Here is a 26,271-nt window from a genome sequence, read left to right as displayed (position 1 = left end):
ACAGTACCTAATCTATTTTAAATTCCATTTAAAAATGACACACTGATCCTGCATTCCCCACCCTGTTTAATGCTCGTCTCAGTGACTGTAGAGAGAGGCACTTGGCGATCGAGTGTATGTATGACATAACCATCAACCTGCAGCAATTATTTGTCTCTTACTTTCTGATTTTTTGGAATTTTCTGGATGATGAGTTTTCAGAGAAGAGATCCATTACTTCTATAGCTAAAGAAAAGTAGTAATTTCTGGAAGTAACAATCATTAGAGATATGGATTTTAAAGCGTACCATATTACTGAATCGGACAACCTTACTATTTTGCACCCTGTGAGCAGTGAGGTGTTCATAGTACATATAGGGGGTGGAAAGTAAACTTAGAGAGAACCTGCAAGTCACATGTTTACCCTCCACCATCACCGTTTTAATTCAAGTTCAATGTATACATGTAACATTAAGAATGTATTCACATACACAGTCAAGTCAGACATGTAACAGACCCACACTTGACCCATATAAAATGTAATTGCATATCTCTGTATAGAGTGTTATAGTCTCCCATTTAGACATTTTGTCCATGGGTGAATTGAACTGGTCCATTTTAAAAATTTGTGATTGTGCCTTCATCTTCCATAAGAGCTGATGATCGAATATAGCTAAAATAGCATGTCTATTAATATATTGCATGTATTGAATATGATTGTATACCTGTAAGCTTAAGAAAAAAAGTGTACACTTATTATTTTTTTCCTGAATCGTAAAGTAAAATGGGATAAAGTTATTCAGGTGGCATACAGTAGATTTGTGCTTCTGTAATGGGTACATAATCAGTTATGTTAAAGCATAGACAGGAGAGGTTTTACTGTGTCTGATGCACCATCTAGTGGCTAAATGTAATATATGGCTGTGCATTTTCTTACTCTGCGTTAAATATTATAGAATTACACATTTATTCACTAAATTACATGAAAATGAACAAAATCATTTAAATAATGAATAAAATTATTTGTAGCAATGTTAATTGCACAGCATTTAAGTGTTAATATAAAGCCAAGCCCAGGAAACAGACCTATTTTTTAGACAAGTTAGACAGACAGACGACGCAGCCTTTCCGATGATATGAGTCTCATTGCTCTAGAATTAGCACGGTGCCACACAGCTTGACATCATCCTGACACCTCCCATTTAGTATAATCATATTAAAATCAAATACTGACATGTGCATGCATTAAAGCCTCTTGCATGGAGATATAAATTAGTACTTTAATTTTAGGAGGGCTTATATATGTACCATGCAGTGTTAGCCCTACAAGCAGCAGTGTGTGGCACAGGTACAGCTGTACCACACAGAACAGACTGATCAGTTTTTCTTTCTTTTCTTGCTGATTTACATAATACATTCCTTTGTTTGATGCGCATGTTGGCATGGAGATGAAGTTTAAATCTGAATATTTATTGATATTCAAGTAATTGATTGAATAAACAAGAAAAAACTTTTCACCCATTCAGTAAACTTGTCCAGATTGTAGATTAAACATGTACAGCCGTGCGACACAGAACAGACAAGAAATTGAAATAGAAACCTAAAAGTCAATGTGTAAAGGTCAGCATGATGGAGTACAACTGGTGATCTGTTCCATATCTGTGCACTAAATTAGGAAATCTAGTGCCTTTTAAATGTTATCGGAGTGCCAGTGGTAAGATTATACCAATATAAAGATGTAAGGAATTTGACAGAAACTTTTAGGTGCCCTTTGCGTTCTGTTTAGTTAGCATTTTTTTCCCTCCATTCTTGCAAGACTTTGTTTTACAAAGAAAAAAATTTCAATTGTAAAGACTAGGAATTGTACATGCAGGTTTATATAAATGTAGTCCTGCCGTGGTATGGCATCTTTTACATATAGATCTGATTTGTCACATAATGTGTTCTGTCTTCCAGCATACATGAAAAGGAGACACAGCTCTGTGAGTGACAGCCAGCCCTGTGAGCCTCCTCCCACAGGAATAGATTACAGCCAAGGATCAAGTCCCCAGCCACAACATCATCTGAAGAAGCCACGAGTGGTGCTGGCTCCCGAAGAGAAAGAAGCTTTGAAGCGGGCTTACCAGCAAAAGCCATACCCATCCCCTAAAACCATTGAGGAGCTAGCAACACAGCTGAACCTGAAAACCAGTACTGTTATTAACTGGTTCCATAACTACAGGTAAATAACCTACAGAGGCAGAGTATCACATTTTACTGGTTCAGCTATCTTCCAATACTATATGTTTCCAGTTGTAATGTAAATGCTCTATCAAGGAAATATCTGATGAATATTTATTACCGGTTTACACTAACCTTGCATCAAGTGGAGTTCCACTTTACGCAGCAGTTATCTAATTCTTAAGTAAAAAATAAATTGATATGATTTCAAACTCAATAGAACGGGGGAACAAAACTCATATCTGTGTGATAACAGGAGGCTACTGCATCCTGTGGGGCTGCATATCATATTCACCCCCTCCCGAGTGATCAGCTGGTCCAACTCCCCCACTTCTCCTGATACTGAGCAATGTCACATGCATGTAGAAACACTATCCAGCTAACCCCTCACCCAGTATCCCCAACATACCTTAAAGCTACTCCATATACCTCATTATTGTTCATAACCAAATACCAGGGATATTATGCTGGGATTGGGGGTGGTTGTGAGACTTTGAAGGAACATAAGCGTTGCCTCTCAAAAGGTCCCCCAACCCACCCTAATGTAACCTTATGGTCCACAATCCACCCAAAAAGTAATTGGGAGTGGGTTGTGGATATAAGCGAGGCAACAGAGGCCATCCTTACTGCAACAGGACTGGGCTCCATCTGAGGCGTGCAAGAGCAATTACACATTATTGCAATGTCACACTCCTCTTCAAGTGCTCAGGGCTCAATATATTTATTCAAAATGTAGAAGCCCACTCCAAAAGTGAGGAGCCAGGACTGTTCCACTGCAACACCCCAAACCACACAGGGACATACTTCTGTCTAATAGTGTGTGTATATATGTATGTATGTGTGTGTATCTATGTATGCAGTTAAGCCACTGAAAGCTATGCGTCAGTAATAGGCTCATAGGGTAATTTGATAATAGAGCAGTAAATCCTGGGGAAGGGAGTGAGGCTTGGTCTGCAGATGGAGTAAACTTATTATTAATATTATTGTTTATTCATATAGTGCCTATAATACTATGCTGTACAGAGTTGCTTGGCAGCTGAGAAGCTAGTAATAAGCAGACAATGACCATGTGACCCCACAGCCGAAAACTTTGTTTCTGAACTTTTCGATTGTCAGTTACAGTTGTCGGAGCACTTGCAGCGAGCCACAGCGTCCAGCAGACCAAGCCACACATAGTCAATGTTTAGCCCAGATGCCAGTAAACTTTTTATAGGGTGGCAACATTGGCCACTAATATATTTCCATTCAGTTAAATGGGATATTCCATTAGGAGGCTATGCGGGGTGAAGCTGATGAGTAGTCAGCATGTCTGACGGTTTCAACCTATGAAGTGGGATACATTTTCTCACTGTATAGCAGCATACAGTTAAAGAGTAGAGTGAAATTATGTTTTAGTAAACATATCTGTCCTTAAGTTTACAGCCTGCTAAAATACACGTTTTCATCTTTATTCACTTACCTGTATTCACTGTGGATAGGGATGAATTACATATACAATCTGATAGAATAGGAATGCTATAATATAGTATATTGTCAAACAAACAACCTGTGGAAATGAGTACACTCACATGTATACTGGTCCAATGAGAGCTCAGCCGAAATGTTGATTTATGTACAATAAAGATAATGTATAAGGTTCACTGTGTGAAGGTTTCAGACCATAATGAGTTATATGATAACCGTGGTGTGCACTTTCCCTACTTTAGATCCCTATCATGATCAGTATTTATTACTGCTTATAGTTGTATAATCACACCAGAGTACTTTGCAGGTCTTCATGGGGTAAATGTATCATAGTCCGGGTTGTACAAGTCGCAGGAAATCGGCGAGATGACAGCTTAAATTTAAAGCGGAGCTGCCTTGTAAAGGGAAGATTCCCTTTACAAGGCAGCGCCGCTTTAAATTTAAGCTGTCGTCTCGCTGATTTCCGGCAACTTGTACAACCCGGACTATGATACATTTACCCCCATGTTTTCTAAATCATACAACCTTACTTCTTAGTTGCAGCTTGGCTATTAATAAATAATGATGTTTGTAGTGTTATAATCTCTGTACTATGTTTTGTCTAGACAGTGGTAGATTGAGGTATATATTGTAGTTTGTAATAATGTCCTCCTTCTTTCCTCAGGTCTCGTATACGCAGAGAACTGTTTATTGAAGAAATTCAGGCAGGTAGCCATGGGCAAATTGGTTCTAGTGATTCTCCATCAGCTACAAGCAGCAGAGCCGCCCACAGTTCAGAGGGAGATAGCTGTGATGGTGTAGATATGGAAAGCACAACTGATGGGAAGCATGATGTCCTTGAAGGAGATGAGTTCAATAGTGACAACATTAAGTCTCAGGGAGGACAGACTGATTCAGCTTTTGAAGAGGGTGAAGATGCCAGATCTACTGAGAAAACAGACAACACCCAGTCAAAAGTAGACAGCCCAGTTGACAAGGACGAGGAAGGCCGAATAAAGCTGCAGAGTCGGACTTCCCTTCCTGGATCTCGGTGTTCTCGAGAGAGTTCAGAAACAACACCGGTATCTGCTACTGAAAAGCATGCCTCTACCTCAGCTGCCTCAAGCTTGGTCCCCACAAAGGAGAGTTTCAACAAGTCTATAGAAGATTCAGAGAAATTATCCAGTGTGCCAAGTACAAGTTCACAGAAAGGAAACTCTATTCAGAGCTTATTCAACTTTTCTGAGACAGCAAGTTCCAAAAACACACGGGACAACACCTTGAGGAAAAAGAAAGCCGCAAACTTGAACAGCATAATTCACCGTTTAGAGAAGGCCGCTAGCCGAGAAGAACCCATCGAATGGGAGTTTTGAGATTAAATTAACCCTGGTTCCAGCAAACTGGGGAAAATAAACTGGACCTTTCACTGGTTATATCGTATTGCGCACTTACCGCCCTGCAGGCCACAGGGCAAAAACGCCATAGGCCAAGGTGCATATAGAATACAAAAGGAGCATTAAGCCCAATTTTATGTTGTGTTTTCGAGGACGAAAACTGAAATATGTAGTCAAGCTTTTTTGTACCCTGAAGTGTTTTTACTATTGCCCAAGTGATTTTCACAGTTTCTGGAATAACTCTTACAGCTTTGCCTTGTGCCCAACTTTTTAGCGTGGGCTTAAATAAGTACAAAAAAAAAATCTTCAAAAAAATAGTGAAAAAAAAAAAAAAGAGATTGAACCCACTAAATGAATGGGGCTTTTTATCTGCCATGTAATGGCCGCAGAGCGATAATACACTATGATCTTCTTATACCAGGAAAAGGAGGAGATTTTTCAGGAAAAAGGTTGTCCTTTTTTTTATTATTTTGGTTTTCATTTTTCGTAGCTGTTTCAGTTGCCACAAAGAGATTGCACAGTCATCTGACTCTAAACACACTAGTTTGGAATGCTATTTTCAAGAAGGAAAAAAAAAAACCTGCTCGGAACTTTGAAATGAAACAAATACACCAACTCCACTTATTTTCTAACTCAAGTCACATCAGGAAAATATTTTAATTTTGTGGTAGCTGACGTAGTGATTTCTTGGTAGTGAAAATAGATATCCAGTGCACATTGTTTCATAGCTTTAACCGATTCTGGTCTTTTCCAGACCAGGGTTTGTTTATTACACTCCATTTTAGGCCAAATCAGGACAAAAAGATCTGAATTTAGGTATTTTATAACCTGCTTTTTAACCTCTAACCACAGAGCACGCTGATCAGACCTCATATTTTGGGAGGGCAAAAGGGTACAAGTTGGAATGGCTGACCTGTTCTGGTTTAGTTGATCTGTGGGTTACTAATACATCCTTACAGTATTCCCTTCATAGAAACATATATTTTGTTGACTTATTTAAAATGGACAACAGTTGACTTTGTTTATTAAGTTTAATTATGCTGCCAGCAGGATGCATATAAAAGAGACATTTTAAATGCAAATTAATGAAACTTTTTTATGTAAAAAAACAAAAAAAAAAAACATAAAAAAAAAACAAAGCAAACCTCTTATCTCTGACATAGTACAATGTAAATAGATAAACCTAAAACCAAAATAATCATTTAACAAAACTGCATTTGTGGCTCTTGAGCAATCTTTTCTACAACCGTCAGTTCTTGTTAAAAGTACGACACCCATTCCAATTTGTATCCTGTTCCTTCTGGCTGTCAATATGTGTGAGAGAGAAAACGGAGACGTGTGGGAATACCCGTGTATGCAATTTTCTAAGTCTGTGTATTTTCTTATGTACTTGTGCACACATAGAGTGCATTACTGCCACCTTTTTTCAATAAGCTGGTTTATCTGCTATGGCTTCTACAAGATTTGCTGAACTAGGCTCCTTTATCGCCATATCTTAAAAACTAACAATAGATAATTTCAGTATATATATATTTTTTTTGCTTATTTATAGGTGCTGTATTTTATTATCTGATTGTTAGGAAGGGATGAAACGGGGGCAAATATTCTTTAGAGGGATAGACTGCCGGCAGTATTGGGTATAATTTACAAGATGTAGTTGTCATACTGTATATTATTGATTTAAAGATTTTTTTTTTTCTTTGATCTTATTGTGTATCATTGAAACATTGTGTCTTAGGTCAGCATCTTTTGATGTTATTTGGTGCATTCGTTACTTACTTTTTAATAATATTACATTTTTGTTGAATTTTTTTTTTTTTTTTTTTTTTTTAAATCCCTTCCTCTTATAGGGGATGGGAAGTGTTGTTTTAAAACTATACTCCCTATGCTAAACCTCATTGAGCTTGTATTATTTAGTAGAAAAGTTTTAATGTGTAGAACCACATTTCTTGTACAAGAGTATAGTAAAAAGAGAAATGCTCATTACACGCATTAGTAAGATGCAGTAGCACTTCACGTTTTTAGACAGATAAACTTTTTGAAGAACAATACAGAAAAACAACACAAATATGAAAAAGAGGCTCTAAGAGGCAAAACAAGGCAGGTTACAAAAATCCATCAATGTTACTGTTTTATCTTGAGGTCAATCTCCATTCATCAGCATCAGGTGTTGTATATATTTGTCAGGGAATTTATGTATTGACTCCTTAACAAATCTATTCAGGATATTGTCAGGTGAATGCTGCTAGAAGTGGTGACCGGCAAGATATATAAAATCTACTTTAAGCAAGGTTTATAAATTTAAATCTTCTGCAAAGGCCCTTTAACAGCAGTTACAAATAGCATCTGTTTATTATTGTTATAAAGAATGTTTAGTTTTATTAAACATTTAAATAACAATGTTATCTAATGTTTAATTGATATGCAGTATAATTTGATCTGTACCTTCCGCACACAAGTGTCCACATCCTCTGATTCTCTTCCCACCGCCAAGTACTTTTTTATTGGTTTTTGACGGCTGCCAGGATTTCTCTCTAGAAGACTTGGGACACAGTGGTCCCCAATCCTATGTCATCCTGCCCTAATCCACTTGACTGTTTCCATATGTCGCTCCCACTTTTGCCTGCAGTAAAAAAAAACGGCACTATTGGGGGTTGATGATTTATTTTCAAAGATAAATATTTAGCGTAATTGGGGAAAAAGAGTCACCTGTTATTAAACCATTGAGAACTTTCACAACCAGGAAATTGGCTCATCTTGCTTAACCTGCTAAGCCTTTTCACCCTACTAGCTGTAAGAGAGCTACTCCCAGGCTTACATATGCAAATATACACAATGCCCTAAAAAAAGATCATATTAAGCATTTCATGATACCCGTGCAAACATTTCAAGTTTTGAAACATAAGTTTGTCATGCTCACATTTGCGATTTTAAGCTTTCCTTTATTGTAATCCGTAGATTTATTTATAGAACCTTGTGGAACTCTTAACTCAAAGAGCATTCAGCATGTAGTAAATACTATATGTGGTGCATATAAAATACTTTTTTGTACATACCGCTTTCCCTTCATAAAGATATCACTTTTTATTAATTATAGGATTGATCTATTGTGTATAGATGAAAAAAATGCAGGCCTTTGTAATAAAAGAAACTACTGTAACTGTCCCGGTCAGCATAATGGTAGTTCCAAACTGGCAAAAATATAAACTAACACATATGAGAGATGTGGGGACAACAGACTTCCCTACACACATCTATATTTAGCATCTATGGAGATAGATTCAATTCCCTGCATTGTTCTTGAGAGCCTGCGCACTATTACCGTTACTGCAGTAAATTGGTGATTTTTGCTCACAGCTCTGAACCGCGAGTAGAAATCTGAGTTGAAATTACCGTAGTAACCTAATAGTGCGCGGGCCGCTTTGTTTTTGAGAACATTGAATCTAACCCATGGTATTCTTCCTTTAGGTACGTATGTGTACAATATCACTTTTTTTGTGGGATTATTTTTCTTTGCAATTTGCTCACTTGCTCCTGTAACACAAGTCTAAATTGAAGCCCGCACAGTGACATGTTTCTAATTTCCTGTAAAAAGTAATTTACTATGTAGGAATGTGTTCATGAACAGGTTCATCGTCCAATTTGAAAATCTGTTTCATTGGAAAATTATTGAGGACAAAACACGCCCATATACAACATATAACTATAATATTGGCAAGATAATGTTTTCCATATACAATCACACTTTTAGTGTCCTTAAACTGGTTTCCATAACTCTGCCTCTACTGCAAGCTTAATTTTCATGGAGATGCTCTCCCAACTCTCTTCCACTGCCAAGTGCTAATTAGCTCTCATAATAACTAAAGAACCTGGATAGTATCAGATTGTCAGCCCTGCACCAGATTATATTAAATATCTTTGAAAGAATGGATTTGAATTACAAATGAAAAGAAAATTATTAGAAGGAAATGTTCCTTCATTACTTGATCATGTCATAGTAACAAATTACACAGATCAGCATTTTTTCCGTTTTTGTTGTGTGGTTTGCTCAGAATAATTGTGATCCACATAACATGCCAATATTAAAATGAGCTATGTGTGCATTTTGATTAGTCTTAGGGGTGGAATACAGCATTACCATATTAAAATTTAGGGGACAAGACAATGCCTGTCCACCATCACCAGACCCCGCTCTGCTCTCAAAGAGAGTGTGGAGTAACATACCCAGGCCCCATAGTGGGGACACCCCCTGCAGTGGCGGTAGATCCGCGATGGTTGCTGAGGTTCTCCTTCATTTTCACATGACATGCTTTAAAAATTTGACATAAGTGGGCAATGCCTGCTTACCTAATGCATGTGGATAAGGCTAATGCATTAAGTGGTTTCTCGCCCCGGGGAATGACTTCCAGATTGAAGCTTAATCAATTCCGATTGTTTCCACACAAATGTAAGTCGCCCCCGCCCCCCCCCCCCCCCCCCCACCTCTGCCCAAATAATAAAAAATAAAAAGTAAAACGGCATGTGAAAGGATATTTTAAGCTGGATGGTATATGGGAAAAATATTTTTCTGTAATTTCTGCTTGTTTACAACAAATATTTTAATTTGCTGTAATTAGTGGTGTATGTTACGATATAAAATGATTAGTCACTCCAGCTGTTATCATACCATCCATCATTTCAGGAATTGTCCATTCAGGGGTATGGTTCAGAACGTATATGTCAGATGGCACTGAATTTATGGTCAATTCAATACTGCTGTTACATTATATAAGGCGATGGTTTGTTACCATCCTATTTGTTATTTATAGTCAATGTTCAGTGTACGCAGGCTCCAGTATCTGTGTATTCAACAATAGTAGGTCAGGAAGTGGCTCAGAGCAGACCCCTATGTAAACAGTAAATAAACCAGAAGGTTTCACGAAAGAGATCACATTTCTCTTTTAATATTATTTCAGTATAAAGAGAAAATACATTTACTTGGTTGGAGTTGGCATGTGGCATCTAGTAGTGATCTTGATGCAATGCATATCAGATTATAGAAAACACTGGCAGAAGACGAGATAAGCTACTGTCAGGTTCACCATTGAAGGTAACAGAAAGGTACATTAGTGGTCTGTCTCAAATCCAGTGAATTAAAGGCTAGTTTTAGTTTTGGGTGCAATTCCGTAAGTTTAAACATAAATGTGTCGTATTACTAACCCGAGGTACATTAATCTGGCCTCAATCAGTGGAAGCTGTCCATGCACCAGTCAGCAGCACGTTTGGCTATCTGTATGATAAAAGCTTGGCTCGGTAGGATCTCTGAGATCATCCTCACGCTGTGGCCACCATCAGGGGACATGGCAGCATTGTATCATGCATTCAGCATGTGATCAAGCAACAACAGACTGCATGCATGAGCGGAACAGCCTCTCCTTACTGACACCACTAGGTAAAGGTGGGTTTCCATACGTCAGGTAAGGAACGCCACCGAAAATAGATTAGGTATAGTCAGTGACTATTATGTAGCTGATTATAGTCAAACTTTCATTGATTTTATAATGTTTTTTAGTAGAGCTACTGATACTGCTGAGCATTGAATTGCAAAATCAGCTAAATTTTTTATTTTTTTTGTACAATACATCAGAAATAATGTGTTATAAAGTAGCTTAGCGCAATACTTTTTATTCTTTAAATCACATGTTATCACTACAACACACACATCAGACATGTGATTCTCCAATCTGCCTTCAGCCTCATGAACAATGCTTTCTTCGTGCCTCTCCTCCCTCATCTCCCTCACGCAGGTAATCTTATATCACATTATTTTAACTAGTGATTAATTTGCCTGAAGGTCTAGGAGGAGATCATCACAACATGCACTGCTTGTGAGACCAGAGAACAGATGGAATCATTTCCTGAAGTAATACGTTTGCACTTACAAATTAAGATTTAGAAGAACCCCGAACTTATCATAATCATCATTTATTTATATAGCGCCACTAATTCCTCAGCGCTGTACAGAGAACTTATTCACATCAGTCCCTGCTCCCATTTGGAGCTTACAGTCTAAATTCCCTAATATAGACACAACCTCACACACAGACAGACAGAGAAGGAGAGACTAGGGTCAATTTTGATAGCAATCAATTAACCTACCAGTATGTTTTTGGAGTGTGGGAGGAAACCGGAGCACCCGGAGGAAACCCACGCAAACACAGGGAGAACATACAAACTCCACACAGATAAGGCCATGGTCAGGAATCGAACTCATGACCCCAGTGCTGTGAGGCAGAAGTGCAAACTACTAGGCCACTGTTTTGCCCATGAATTTGTGATGTTATACAGGTACATGACTACAATTATAGATCCAAGTAATCTTGGTTATACAAGTCTTACCTGTTAAGTGACTAACGCTGCCAATTTATATAGAATATATATACCATTATATAGAATTCTGACGTACTCTGTGTAACATCAATAACTGAAAATGAGTTTTCCAGAACTCTCCACAGCAACAAAAATCGAGTTAGGACTGTCGGTGCTACCTACAGAACTAATTCAAAGAGTAATGTGCCTTAACACATTGTATTCATAAATGGGATCTATAATGCACATTTTCCATGCTGAATTACATGTCAACAAAGACTGTTCTTAAATAGTGTTAAAAGGGCCTTTGGTAAGAAAATAACATTTTCCTACACAATGTTAAGCTGTCATTGAAATCTAGTGACATTAACTTTCTACCTGATACAATAGAAATAGATTGTTTAGTTCTGTGGGTTATACATATATTATAGGCACAGTTTAATACATATGTTAGACATAGATTAATAATAATTTAGGTGTATGTTATGATTCAACAGGTCTTTCTAGATTTTTATATCTTGTCTCATGCCTCTTAGAGCCTAATATTTTAATTTATTCAGAATATATTGTGGTTAAAAACCACTGAATTGGTCGTATTGCAGGAAACTGGAATATACCAAATGTGTGTCATTCTAGTTTTAAGAGCCTTGTTCTGTACTCAAGACAATATATATATATTCTGCTATTCTAAGGAGTATCAATTGGTCAATAGCACTTTGTTTTCTGGACTTCCAAATGTTCATGAGATTTCACAAAATATTGTATGTTCTTTTTCAAAATTCCATTTATGTTTCTCTATTGTTGTGTAAAGAGTTAACCTTATTACATTGTTACAGAAAAGACCTACAGACCATTACTGCAGACTTTGTTTTGGAGGCTTCATCTGAATGATATAATGCTTCTGTCCACTGTATCCAATGGGAGCAGCCATTTTGGGCCTGATCCAGTATTACTTAAAGTGCAGCCTGTCTGTTTAATACAAACTAGTGACATAACTGAGACGTGAAGCACTTTAGGCCCAGTGCCATTGTTGAGGCATTTGTGTTTGCTTTAGGGATATCTCTGGTTCCTAGCAAATTGCTAGGCTGCATTCTTATGAATATTGGTCATACTTGCCAACCTTTTTTTTGCTTTCCCTCTGGGGAATCCCCGAGGGTACGGGATGTGCGAGTACGGATGGGGGTGGTGCCAAAATGGCACGATTCACTATGAAACGTGTCATGGCAGTTCGGGAGATCTGGCCGGAATTCACGAGTCTCTCGAAATTCCGGAACAGTAGGCAAGTATAATATTGGTCAAGCCCACAAAATGGCTCTCCTCTGCTCTGTGTAGAGGGCAGGTACACTTTAATGTGGAAGCAGAACTTGAAGGTTGTGTCATTGCAAATAAACAAAACACACACAAAATCTAAAAGCTGGTTCACACATATATTCATTTGTGTCAACTTCATTTCCATGTAATTAATTTCAGATGATCCCTACATTGAGCTCTGCTTTCATCGGCAGAAGCTTTATAAATAACGTTTTCCACTAAAGATTTTCATATATTCACACTAAGTATGAGTAAGAGCCCATTTGACAGTACAGTCAGCAATACTTATTTAGAAACGTTTTGGTTGTTTTGTTCCTTCATATTTTCTGTAATAAGTCTACTACAAATGCAGTTGTATTTGGAAAGACATATGGGCTTATATCCAAAGGCAAGGTTCACCTGTAAAAACGATAAGAAAATAACATTTCCTCATATCCCTGTTTATTTACTATAAACTAACTCTTTATATTTGTGCAATAACTACTTGCCATGAAGATGGGTGCAGCTGATAAATGCCCTGACTACTAACACAGCACAAGATGAACTCAGAAGTGATGTACTTGTCTTTTTTTTTTTTTTTTTATCCTTATTTTTGAGAACATTTGAATAAGCTCAGTTCCCCCAGTGTATTGTGGTGTCTGACATTTTAGCAGTATTCTATATATATTTTTTTTATTTTTTTGTTTTTGTTTTTTGCTGTATCGCATTAAGTCTTAGATGTTTTTAGAGCTTGTTTGTTATTCACAATCACAGATTTAAAAACAAAAAACAAAAAAACAAAAATCCTCACGAGACCCAACTGACCAAAAAAGTGTAATTTTTGTACACGTAGCTTTGAGCAGCCCATGTTGTGTTGCTGTGACTCCTCTTTTTTGTAGTTTTCTTTCTTTATTCGTATTTGTTCAAACATATAGTACAAGTTTTTCATGGCTGGCGACAGTGGGAATAGGTTCCGTCAGCAGGCATTGTTCTGTCATTGTTTGGGTAGCCATAATAATGTTTGTTCTCAGCACTGTACAACGGTCCCTATATGATATGGAGAAGCAATATCACTGTATGAATCTCACACAATGTATTATTATTATTATTCACTAGCACCCTAGGTGTGATAATTGAAGTAAATATCTTTTATACAAACACAGTCATTGGTGGTTTGTCATTCTTTTCAATGGTGAAAACAACAAATATTTATATTTGACTCAGTATGTTCTTAAAATGTATTTTACTTCCTCAATGTATGTTTATTTGAAACTTGTACTACATTCCCTTGGCATCATGATGTCACTGTTAACTATTTTACCACTTATTTATACTGTCAATAATTCTTCTGACTTCACAGAATTTTCTGACCAAAAATTGGCAATGGTGTCTACCTCTGTCAGCTTGTTCTGACCTGCTATTTGTACAGTGCAATGCTGTATTTGTGGCCTATGTAGTACAAGAGAAGACTTCTTAACTTATTAGATCAGGGGCTCATGCCCCAAAGCAAGAAATGTGTCAGGAGTTCTTAACCTTTTACACTTAGCACCTAAATTATAGCTGGACATCAACTTCGCAACCTGTGGTTGAGTGTTTAATAATGTACTTTTATTTACATTACTGTTGTCTACAAATTAAATATTTTTGTAAAACAATATGACGAATAGGAGATTTGGGACTTACATTGTACAAAATAATATTAATGTTTGATAGTTATATTAAAATCTGATATTTTTATAATTAGTTTTAGTTGGTGGTAGTTTTTGTTTTTTTAGAATGTAGTTGATGGCGCACAATTGGTTTGCACAGTATTTCGTGGGTGCACCCTAAAGTGTACTGCAATCTAGGCTTTGAAGCCAGGCCCATAAGTTAAGAACCCAAGTTTTTCTAATATTTTCCTCAGTCTAGCTGCATACGAGGTTCTTTAGGAAAAAAGGAATGAGTATATAGTACATGAATATTGTTAACACCTGTGACGGATGTCTTTCTTTATTTCTGATATCACTAGTCATTATAATATCTTCTACTACCATTCTAGGACATACCTCATCCATGCCAAATAATGGAAGTGATGACATACTTCACTACTTTATACACTGTGTTAGAACAATACCTACAACTTCTCTTCATTATTCTCTTCCTCCACCAAATTTACCTCAGCCAGGCATTTCACTGATCACGATAAACCACCACCAGCCCCTTCCTTAAGCAAACCTTCTCACAAAACACAGTTGATGGCTTCCTTATCTGTCATTAGAATGAAGTATACCAAAAATGTAATACATTGATGGTAAAGTCAAATATTTAAATTGTTTTGTCATTAAAACGACTACTCTTGTATTGTATTTACTCATTCATCATGTGAAAGTATATTTTAGAGAATGTCCTTGATTTTCAAGTAAAACTTTAGAACATAGACATACTATAACATATCTTGACATCAGTCGGCAAATACGAGCAGATTATCATATGAGAAATTTGCAGTATCAAAGCATCAAATTAATCAATTTTTTGTATCACGAAGGCTAATTTTATCTCTCTTCAGAGTGCTTTTGTAAAATCAGTTAGATCAATGCCAAGATTAAGCAGGGAATCAAGACAATGGTGAAGACAAACCAGCACTACTACATACATACTCAAACAAAAGTAATATAAACATTACTAGTTCTATCTCTGCTCATTAGACCTACTGTGGTAAGTAAAATTACACTCTGAAAGCAGAGGGATGTTGGGCAGCCATTCTAACTCAAGATTATCCCCATGATCCAGTTGTGCTTATGTAATATTTTCCATTGAATGAAGACCTTTTATTATTTGGCATAATTCAAATATTATTATCTTTTATTTATGAGGCACCCCAAAGAGTCCGCAGCCCCTACATTGAGCTTGGTATAATAGTACAGGGTAACAATATATGGCATAGAAGGTAGTACAAAAACATGCAGTAAATGCAAAGTGCAACATGTGTAAACAAGTACCAATATATCAGAGAACTGCACAGGGCAAGGAGGTAAAAGTGAATTCTAGTGTACAGATAGGAAGGGAAGGAGAGAGATGGGGGAGTGAATAAAGGGTTGCGCCTATGCTCAGAAGAATGGACAACACTTACAGGATCAGGGCAGAGATGGAGAAGTGAAGGCACGGGAGCAGAGGAGGGATGGGGGAAGGAGTCAAGTGACAAAAAGGAGAGAAGAGGCGAAAGGCAAAGGGAAACAGGAGGAAAACACGAGGAAAGAGGGCCCTGCTCAATTGAGCTTACAAGCTAAAGTTGAGGGGCAGACTGACAGGAGACAGAGTGGCAAGATGGGGTGAAGGACGAGACCACTTAGGGGAGAGGTGTAGAGGTTAGTTAAAATGAGAGAAGAAAGTTGGAGGAGGTCAGGGTTAGGCAGAGGGAAGGGTAGGCTAACCTGAACAGGTGGGTTTTTAGGGAGCGTTTTGAAGTCTGACAGGCTAGGTGAAAGACTGATAAAACGAGGGAGATCGTTCCAGAGAAGGGGGCAGCACAGGCGAAGTCTTTAATGCTGGAATGAGAGATGGTGACCAGATGGGAGGTGAGGCGACAGTCGTTGGATGACCGAAGTGGGCAAGAGGGATTATGAGTGGAGTTGAAGTTCGAGAGAGATGGAGCAGTGGATTTATAAAGGGCTTTAGAAGTGTGGGTGAGGGGTTTGAAGAGGAGTCTGAAGCGGAGGGGGAGCCAATGAAGGGCTTCACAGAGAGGGGAGGCAGATGAAGACTGGTGGGAGAGGTAGATAAGTCAGGCTGCAGCATTAAGTATGGACTGAAGAGGAGCGAGACGAGTAAGTGGTAGGCCAATGAAGAGGAGGTTGCAGTAATCAAGGCAGTAGATGATCAGAGAGTGGATGACAGTTTTGTTGGCCTGGGAGGAGAGAAAAAGTCTGATCTGGGCTAGGTTGTGGAGATGGAAGCAGCAGGATAGGGCAAGGGATTAAATGTGAGGAGTGAAAGAGAGGGAGGAGTCAAGGGTGACCCCTAGGCATCAAACGGGGTGAAGAGAAGATGATGGTAGAACCAATAGTGATGGAGAGGGTGGGAGGGGAGTAGTCTCTAGAGGGGGGAAGATAAGTTCACATTTGGCCATATTAAGTTTGAAGAAATGGCAGAGAGCCAGCAGGACACCTTATTGAGGATGGAAGGGGAGAGAACAAGAGAAGAAAGGTAGATTTGGGTGTCGTCCGCATAGAGAGATGGTACTGGAAACCGAAGGATCTGATAAGTTCACCCAGTAAAGAGGTGTACAAAGAAAAGTGTAGTGGGCCAAGGACGAAGCACTGTGGGACACCTACGGGAAGTGGCGGAGGAGCTAGAGACAGAGAAGGAGCTGTTAGAGAGATAGGAGGCAAACCATGAGAAGATTGTCAGAAAGGCCAAAGGAACAAAGTGTGTACAGCAGGAGAGAATGATCAACAGTATCAAAGGCTGCGGTGAGGTCCAAGAGGATGAGGAGGGAGTACTGGCCTTTGGATTTAGCAGATAGGTCATTAGTGACTTTAGCTAGGGCAGTTTCGATGGAGTGGAGGGGGCGGACCCGGATTGATGAAGATCAAGGAGGTAGTTGGTGAGACGGCTGTAGACCGTTCAAGTAATTTAGAGGCAATGGGGAGGAGAAAGATGGGACAATAATTGGCAGGGAGGTGGGATTAATATTTGGTTTCGTAAGAGTGGGCAAGACTAGAGCATTTTTGCAGGATGAAGGGAAAATATCAGACAAAAGTGATAAATTAAAGAGGTGAGCCAGATGGGAGCAGGCAATGGGTGAGGGATCTGAGGAAGTGGTGGGATGGAATCAAGGGGGCAGGTGGAGGGGGAAGAGGTCAGAAGTAAGAAACGGACTTCCTCACTGGAGATATGGCGGAAGGAGCACACAGGGAGATGTTTGAAGGGCGTCAGGGGGGTTATGAGGGATGTTGGCATCGAATTTGGAGGAGAAGAATGTAGAGAAGTTGGAGGCGGAAATAGAGGATGAAAGGGAAAGTAGGGAATTGAAATTTGCGAAGAAACGAGTGGTTGGAAAACAGGGAAATAATGAGAGATTTAAAGTAGGACTGTTAGGCTAGGGGAGAGGCCAGAGCTTTAGGAGGAGAGGATGAACTTAAAGTGATGAAATTCTGCCAGGGAACGAGATTTCCTCCAGTGGTGTTCCGCAATGAGTAAATTTATACTCTTCATCAAACTTTGTTCAGAGTGCCAGGTTTGGAACAGAGGAGGGAAACTGCAGTGGCAGGACATGCAGAGTCAAGGGCGGAACAGAGGGTGTAGTTGTAGAGGAAGATCGCCAGGTTGGGACAGGTGAGATTGGCTAAGGGGGAGAGAAGAGATTCAAGGGAGGAGGAAAAGACCGCAGGGTCAAGAGTGGATGGTGAATGGAGATATGGTGAAGTCAGAGAGGGAGCAATTGTGGGAGAACACAAGGCCAAGAAGGTGGGTTATCAATAGGGATATTGAAGTCTCCCAGGATGATTGAAGGGAGGTCAGATGAGGTAGTGTGTGAATGAGGCAAATTTATCAAGAAAATGGGAAGTGGGGTCAGGGGGAGCAGTAAATGACTGACACGGAGATGAGTGTAGAGGCGGATGGCGTGGACCTCAAAGGAGGAGAACGTAAGAGCAGGCTCAGGAGGGATGACACGGAAGGTGCACGTAGGGGAAAGAAAGATGCCCACACCACCCCCAGGACAGTTCCCAGGCCTGACAGTGTGGGTAAGGGAAAGGCCTCCATAGAAGAGAGCAGCAGGGGAAGCTTTATCAGAGGAGGAGAGCCAGGTTTCGGTAATGGCAAGGAGGTTGAGAGATTTGGAGATGAAGAGATTGTGGACAGAGGGCAGTATATTACAGATAGAATACAAATATGATAAAATGTTTTATTTGTATTGGGCAAAACTGGTGTAGGCATAAAAAAAAGTTATAACCTTTGTATTTTTGAACATAAAAGTCATGAAAATGGTCAAGATTTTTAATGGATCAGGAATCCATTATTCACCATGGATAGATATAGAATTGCAGTTTTCACCAAGTTCAGTATTGTTTAACGTCGGCAGTTAGTTAAATAACCACAAGGTCTTATCAGAGATTGAGAGTCTCATGAACCTCTGCCTGTTCTTCCCTAATTTGAGATTGCAATATGGGCCAAGTAATCTGACCAAGCACCTTCCCGAATATTAGTGTCTGATGTAAACTGTGTCTACAAAGATAAAATCTGTTCTGGTGTAGACCTATTAGAGATGTGAAAAGCGATCATTGTCCAAGGTATGGTGGTTACGCAAGATATCTAATAATTTAAACTGTTTCAGGTGTTTCAGCAGGGACTTGTAGTCAGTTATTTGAGTTGAGTATGAGTGGAGATGAGTTTGACTTTCTGGCTATGTAGTGTCACGACCAATTTCAATCACCACGACCAATTTGCAATTGCATGACCCCAAGTTTTAACAAACGGAACTGACATGCAAACACTGTAGAGGCTGCCTGACAGTACACCCCTCATAAAGGTGGACACTAATCACCCTAAAAAAAAGGTTTGTCGAGACATTTGTTATGGAAAAACCTTGAGGTGAGGAGCATATGTATTATCGACCTTAACCCAAGCGTGTTCTTCAGGACCATAACCCTTCCAGTCAATTAGATATTTTAAGGTACATCTGGAGATACGGGGATCAAGAATTTGTTTAACCTCAAATCCTGTTGATCTGGTACAGAAATGAAGGATGGAGAGTTGTTGAAAATTGATTGATAAGAGGTTTCCAATGAGAAAGATGGGAGGTAAATCTAATCTAAAAGCCACTGGGTTGATGATATTCATTTTTTTGAAAGGACAAATAAAACTGTGCCAATTTCATAGTTGGAACTCGAAGACGGAGATTATGAGTAGACAATCAAACCAGGGTTTAAAAGAGGTACATAAAGTCTTATCAGAGAATTGTTTATAATTAGACAATGATTTGATCAGACTTTGATTTGTGATCAAATTATAGATTCCACAGTAGGGAATCTACAGCTGGTACCACAGATAATGGCAAATTAGAATGTAAGGAATGTAATTTAGAGTTACACCCATAAAGAGTAAAGAAGGAGCTCATTAAAACTGTTATGAGCGACTTCTGCATAAGGTAGCAACTCAACCTAATTATCCTGATAATTCTTGGTTAGTTCTTTTAGTCAATGTGTTAGATTGTTGATAAGCTGAAAAATAAAGTAAAGTTGTATGCCTACGTTTTACAAAAGGTCTACAATATTTGTGTTCCATTCCCCTGGCTCCCAGATCTATGTTGACGATATCAAATAGCACCAGGCACCCCGCTGCCCATCTGGTGTGATTGCATGACTCTTGGACCCTTCTGGGACACAGTTTTCTTCATCACCAGGGCGATCATGGAAACCAAGTTACCCAATTGTCTGAAATATTTGCTACTTAATGATATCAAATTGCCCATTTCCCAATACAAAAATCCACCTTGAAGTACCTCAGCAATGCAGCGAAGGCTGTGATATCGGTCCACTGGAGATCATGAACGCCCCCTTCTATTAAAGAATGGTTTGGGTTACACGTTTAGATTTATATGTCCATGGATGACATGATTTGCTCCTCAGGTGATAAATACAAAGAATATTACTTACTATGGTTTCAATGGATTGAATTTCAAGACACCACATTGTATACAAAATTGAATAAATGAGTAATAGGTTACTGCTAAAATACAGTTAGGATTCAGGATGAATTTCTCCTTCAGAGGATATTCCATGTCCAAGTAATAAAAGGACTGAGATCGTGCATCCTCCTTTTTGTTTTTTGAGCCTGGATGATGAGGTTGATACAATAAAAGAATAAGGACCATCTTGATTGACAAGGATTTAAAATAGAGAAAGTTTCTATGGTTTGTTTAAATGGTTACAGGAAATTGTGCTCCCTCCAGTAGGTGTCTCCATTCCTCCAGGGCCAGTTTTATGGCTAAAAATTCCTTCTCTCCGATGCTATAATTCCTTTTGGCTGGTAGGAGTTTATGAGAAATGAATCCAGAAGAATTGAATTTTTCAGAGGGAGAACGTTGAGACAATACTGTGCCAACTCCATAGGATGATGCACCCACTTCAAGAATGAAAGGATGGAAGTTATCTTGTTTTTGGGAGACATGAGCTGAATAAAAAGCTTTTTTGACATTTAAAAGCTTTTATAGCATCTGGAGGACATTCCTTAGAATGTATTTTTCCTTATTAATGTTGTAATGGGGGTTACCAGTAAAGAAAGAGCTTTTATAAATTGTCTATAGTGATTGACAAAGCCCAAAAAATGTGTAGCCTTGAATCCAGAGGGTTGACGCCATTCAGTTAATGGCTTTAAGTGTATCTGGATACATTTGGAGTCTGGAGCCTAACACGATGTAGCCTAAAAAAAAGTTATGGTTTCTCAAATAAACACGTCCCCGGTTTATAAAACACACAATGTGGTTTGAGACTAGTGAGGACTAGTCTCACATGTTCCCGGTGAGATTTAAGATCTTGAGAGAAAATTAGTATATCGTCCAAATATACTACTATATAACCATAAAACCCATAATGAAAAATTTTGTTAACAAAGTTTTGAAAACTGCGGAAGCATTGCCCAGGCCAAATAGCATGACTATATACTCAAAATGGCCATCTCTGGTATTAAAAGCAGTTTTCTATGCATCTCCTTTTTTTGATGCGAATAAGATTGTATGCCCCACTGAGATCTAGTTTAGAAAAAATAGTTGCTACTTTTATCTGGTCAAAGAGTTCGGAAATCAAGGGTAGAGGGTATCTTTTTTCAAAGTATTGGCATTTAATCAACAGTAGTCCATGATTGGGTGTATACCCCCATCATTTTTTAAAATTTTACCAAAAAGACGCAAGCTTTGGTGGGTGGTGATGATTATCTAATGAATCCACAATCCAAATTTTCTTGAATGTGTCCAGTCATAGCTTGAGTCTCTGGGAAGGACAAAGGGTGATTCTGTCCACAAAGGGGGGAGGAAACTCGATGCTACAAGATCCGATGAAGTAATTCAGTAGCTTTTTGTTTGCTAAAACCGTTGAGGAAAGGACCATACCGAGGAGGGAGAGAGTGGTCTAACTTAAGCTGGGTGCGCACTACACAGTTTTTATCCAATAATCGGCTAAATCAGCCGACATTCGACCGCTCGTTCAAAAGTCGGGTCAGTGTGTGCAGTGACACGATGATCGAAAGTCTGCCCAATTGGATGATTGTCGCCTCATTTGGTTGGTCGTACCGTTTAAAATTTTCATTCCAATCTCGTTTCCGTTGTGTAGTGTGTATAAACTTCCGACCAATCCACAACAGTGAGTACGAAATTACAGTCATTGCTCACAACAACATGGCTGTAAAAAGTCGCTAAAGGGACGTCCGCTCTTCCCTTTATCGTCCTAAACAAGGCTAGTGTGTATGCAGTCCATGGACTGAGCGATCGGAACATCGATCGCATGTAAAATTGCTCGGCATAAAAAGTTGGTTGAAATTTCTGTAGTGTGTACCCAGCTTTAGTAGAAGAAACAGACAATTGGAAAGCATGTGTTTTCATTTTTCAAAACATTGAGAATGGCAGTTTGGACCCAAGGACAAAATTTGTGCACTGTGCCAATAGAGTACAGGAGAGTGCAAACTAAGCCAGATTGTTTGCTTTGCGGATAACAAAAAAGGTTATGGTTTCCTTAAGCAAGACTCCCACTTGTAGTGTTAAGAATACAGTACAATGTCTAATGGTACCTCCAGTAATCTTGCTACCATCAATAGCAGTGACGGTAATAGGATAGTCAAGTGGGAGAGTAGGAACAACTGAAATAAAATTGCTTGTGCCTGAATCCAGGAAGTCTGTACCGGAATCAGTTTGGTCTCGTTGTTTCCTGGATGTTTTGGACAATTTCCCAGAAGATAACCTGATTCTGCACAATCTATGCATAAGTTGTTTTTGTTTATTTCAATCTTCTCTCGCGTTCCTCTGGTGAAAGACGAGACCGCCCCAAATGCATAGGTTCCTCTGGAGTAACAGGAGTTTTTAACTGACTGGCAAAGTGTGAAGACAGAACATCAAACCTATTATCTCTCCTGGGTTCACTCTCTGAAGCGAATGTGTTGTTACAAAGTTGGATGAGTTCGTCCAGTGTAATTGGGATCCTAGGATGCCAGCTTATCCTTAAATTGACCAGTTATTACCCTTGCCAAAAGGTTGCAATCAAAGCCTCAATATTTAATTGAAGCCATTGTCCAAAATTGACCATCATACTGGCCTAGAGATTGTGTTCCCTGGGGGAGATGCAAAATGCCGTTGGGAGCACTATAGACTCTTCTCGGTTCATCAAATATGTTTACAAAAAGGTTGAGCATTTATGCAACAGGGGATCATTGCATTTCCATATTGGAGAGGCCCATGTAAGCGTTTGTTCTGAGAGAAGATAGATTGTTTTGCTTTTTCTGATGGGAAATTTCCTTGAAGCAGCAGACATTGGATGGCGTATTGATTTAAAAATCCTCTGCACGCATTGGAATCCCCATCAAACACATTCACTCGCACTCCCTTTCATCTATGGGGAAAACACCTAAGTGAGGAGTAAAGTTCCAGGGAAAGCACTGGAAAAGAGAATAATGGATAAGGACCCATTATAGGGTCAACAGGGCCAAATACTTTACTGTTTACCAGGATAGTAGTGTATACGAAATAGCAATAATGAAAGAAGTGCTCTAATCATTTAATACTAACAATATCTTGGACAACTTATTTTCAAAATATACTTCCTATTGGGGCTTGATATTTTCAGTTAAAAAAAATCTAGTATTTGTTTTCATGTATGTTACTATATATTGATGATAGGGGTGTAATTTGTAACACAAAGATTTAAATTTGGTAATATTCGAAGGTTATGTATAGCCTGGTGGCATGAGGGTAACATGCAGACAGCACTGATAAATAAACTAAACGTAATGATCTAGAAGACAGATGGTATTTCTGAACCTGTTATCAGGTTTATAAGAGACCGTTCTGTGGAGCTCAGAGGTGCAGTTCTAGAAGATTTATGTGAGACTGCGTTATTCAATCTTTGTCACACCCACAGCATTGCCAGCCAGGCAGGCTTCTGCTTGTTAAATTTGTCCACTTGAGCAAGTAGATAGTGTAAAATACCATATGCTGCTCTGCTCGGGTCATACAAAGCGGGGGTCGTTGGAATAACAGTGGGGTCAGTACTTCAGCAGGTAATCGAACAGAAATAGGGTCAGGTCAGAGGATCAATATATACGTAATCATGAACAAGTAGCCATAATCTGGGAACATGTGTCAGACCTAGCTGGCTTATATAGTCAATAAACATACACAGTGTTCCCGTTGTCCTTTTGTGCTGGAGCAGAACAGCTAATCCAGGGATTCAGGTCAGAAGCAGAACTGCAGGCGGTCAGCAAAACCTTAGCTATACAATTTCTGGAACAACAGCACCCATCATCCTCTGCTTCTGACACCCCCCCCCCCCCTCTTTGAAATTTTAAAGATAATAGAAGCCCCATTGCGTTCTGTTACCTGTATGCATACCCTTAGTCTGAGCCACGCTTTTATATATTGTTGGAACTCTAATGATTTAATATATATAATCAATAGGCACTGCATTATCCCTTATAAAATGAATGCATCAGTTTCAAAATAGGATGATTATTATTATTTTGATTTAAGTGTTTTTAGCTTTCATTGCACAATTATTTATTTTTTTGCAGAGCAAATCATGTTTCATTGCCAGCCAATGGCCTACACACCACCTGTAGTAGCAACACAGATTAGTCAAATGAACTATCTTTACATTGTGTTTATAATTGAGACACTTAGACATATTTGCTTTGTGGATATTAAAGTTTGTTGTGCAAAAAATATTGAAGGAAATTTTAAAATGTTCATTATTGACAGTATCTGTTTCTTGTACAGTGACATTTTAAGTAAAATTTCTGCTAGTGCTACTCAAGCTGTGATAAGCATACATATACCCATGAGTTTTGATGCACTATTAGTAATTCACTTGAACACAAGAAGTTGTTGAGTGCAATTTCATGCATATTAAAGAAATTGTCAGCACAATATATACTTACTACTTTTTTTTTTTTTTCTAATCGGGTTTCATACATTTTCCATAAAAAGAATGCCCGTAAACATATTATTAGAATGGACAACAATATTACATATTAGCCATCATCATCGTTTATAAGGCCACAAAAGTCTGCAGTGCAGGACAGTCATAACAAAAATAAAGACAAATCGTATATAGAAATCATATATGTAGACTGAGAAGGTGCATACATGAGACATAGAAATCATATATGTAGACTGAGAAGGTGCATACATGAGACATAGAAATCATATATGTAGACTGAGAAGGTGCATACATGAGACATAGACTAGAGCTGGCCCTACTTGTGAGCAGTTGTATTAGGTGGAGTAGGATAGGCTATAGTGAAAACCTAGGTAGTGAGAGTGCACTTGAAAGACTGAAGCTTGCATGAGAGCCTGGTTAGGTGGGGGAAAGAGTTCTATAACAGAGGAGCAGCACAGGAGAAGTGTTGGTGGTGGAGTGAGAGGTGGTTATCAAAAAGGAAGTTAGACGCAGGTCAGATGCAGATCTAAAGGAGCATGAGGGAGAGTATCTCATGACTAGGTCAGAAATGCATGACAGAATGTGTAGCTTTCTGAAGGTGAGCTGAAGCTTGAATTATGTTCTGACAGGGAAACTACTGTAGGGATTGTGGATGTGACAATACGTGAGATTGGTGTATTTTATAAATGTTTTGAAGGAGGAGGCAGACACCCTTTTTCTAGTTGTACTGCAGCCACTATTATTTTCAACTTCCCATGTAGTATTTTAAGCTTTGACAGGGAATGCCAGACTTTCAGTTTAGATGAAACTTGCTAATTGTACTATGGATGTTATCTTCTGAGAGTATCATAGTAGCATCTGAATGCCTACAGTCATGGATATCTCAGTTGCCTATGCAGAATTACAATGTAGTTAAAACGGGCCAAAGCATTCCTAATTATCTGTGTACAATATTACAGTGTTGGTGCTCAAAAACAGATCTATCAAGAATTAATAAGGGGTTCAGACACAGATATCAATGCAGAGCATCAATTCCATGCCAACTGTTGCAATTATCATAAGACGAGCAAGTGCTAGGACAATAAATACTATAAAAATATGTTTAATGACAAATGTGTTTGCAAGCTGGGTCAGAACAGATGATGTGTGTATATGTATGTGAGTGTGTGTGTGTGTATATATATATGTATATATGTGTGTATATATATATATATATATATATATATATATATATATATATATAGTAATTGTTTATCTAATGATGAAATATTGTCTTTAACATGAAGTGTCCGAGTACAGTAGAGTTGTCATTACTTGATGCATTGGATTCACTTATTACACCATTATCAGTCTTGCAAAACTAAAAAGATATTTTTAGCGGGTCTATATAGAGTGTTCCATACACAATACATATACATGCCCCACAGCAATGTAACTGTACCTGAAACTGTTTTCGAATGATAGGTAATATGAAATCA

General features: G+C 38.6%; 1 protein-coding gene across 6 annotated transcripts in view; it reads left to right on the top strand.

The window, feature by feature from the left end:
- CUX1 (cut like homeobox 1) overlaps positions 1–26,271 on the top strand; it is a 295,304-nt gene that overhangs the window by 214,218 nt on the left and 54,815 nt on the right. For 4 of the 6 annotated variants that reach the window (XM_075196734.1, XM_075196733.1, XM_075196735.1 and 1 more), the window contains 2 exons: positions 1,936–2,200; positions 4,328–13,836. The exons of the other annotated variants lie outside the window; for them this stretch is intronic. In XM_075196734.1, the coding sequence (XP_075052835.1) occupies positions 1,936–2,200; positions 4,328–5,015 (953 nt within the window). In that variant the 3' untranslated portion in view covers positions 5,016–13,836. Of the gene's footprint in view, positions 1–1,935; positions 2,201–4,327; positions 13,837–26,271 lie in introns of those variants that run through there. 6 annotated transcript variants of the gene reach the window in all.

The sequence above is a fragment of the Mixophyes fleayi genome, chromosome 2 (genome assembly GCF_038048845.1).
Source record: "Mixophyes fleayi isolate aMixFle1 chromosome 2, aMixFle1.hap1, whole genome shotgun sequence".
Taxonomy (NCBI): Eukaryota; Metazoa; Chordata; class Amphibia; order Anura; family Limnodynastidae; genus Mixophyes; species Mixophyes fleayi.
The sequence above is the reverse complement of the archived record's forward strand: the minus strand, read 5'-3'. Positions and strand labels throughout refer to the sequence as shown.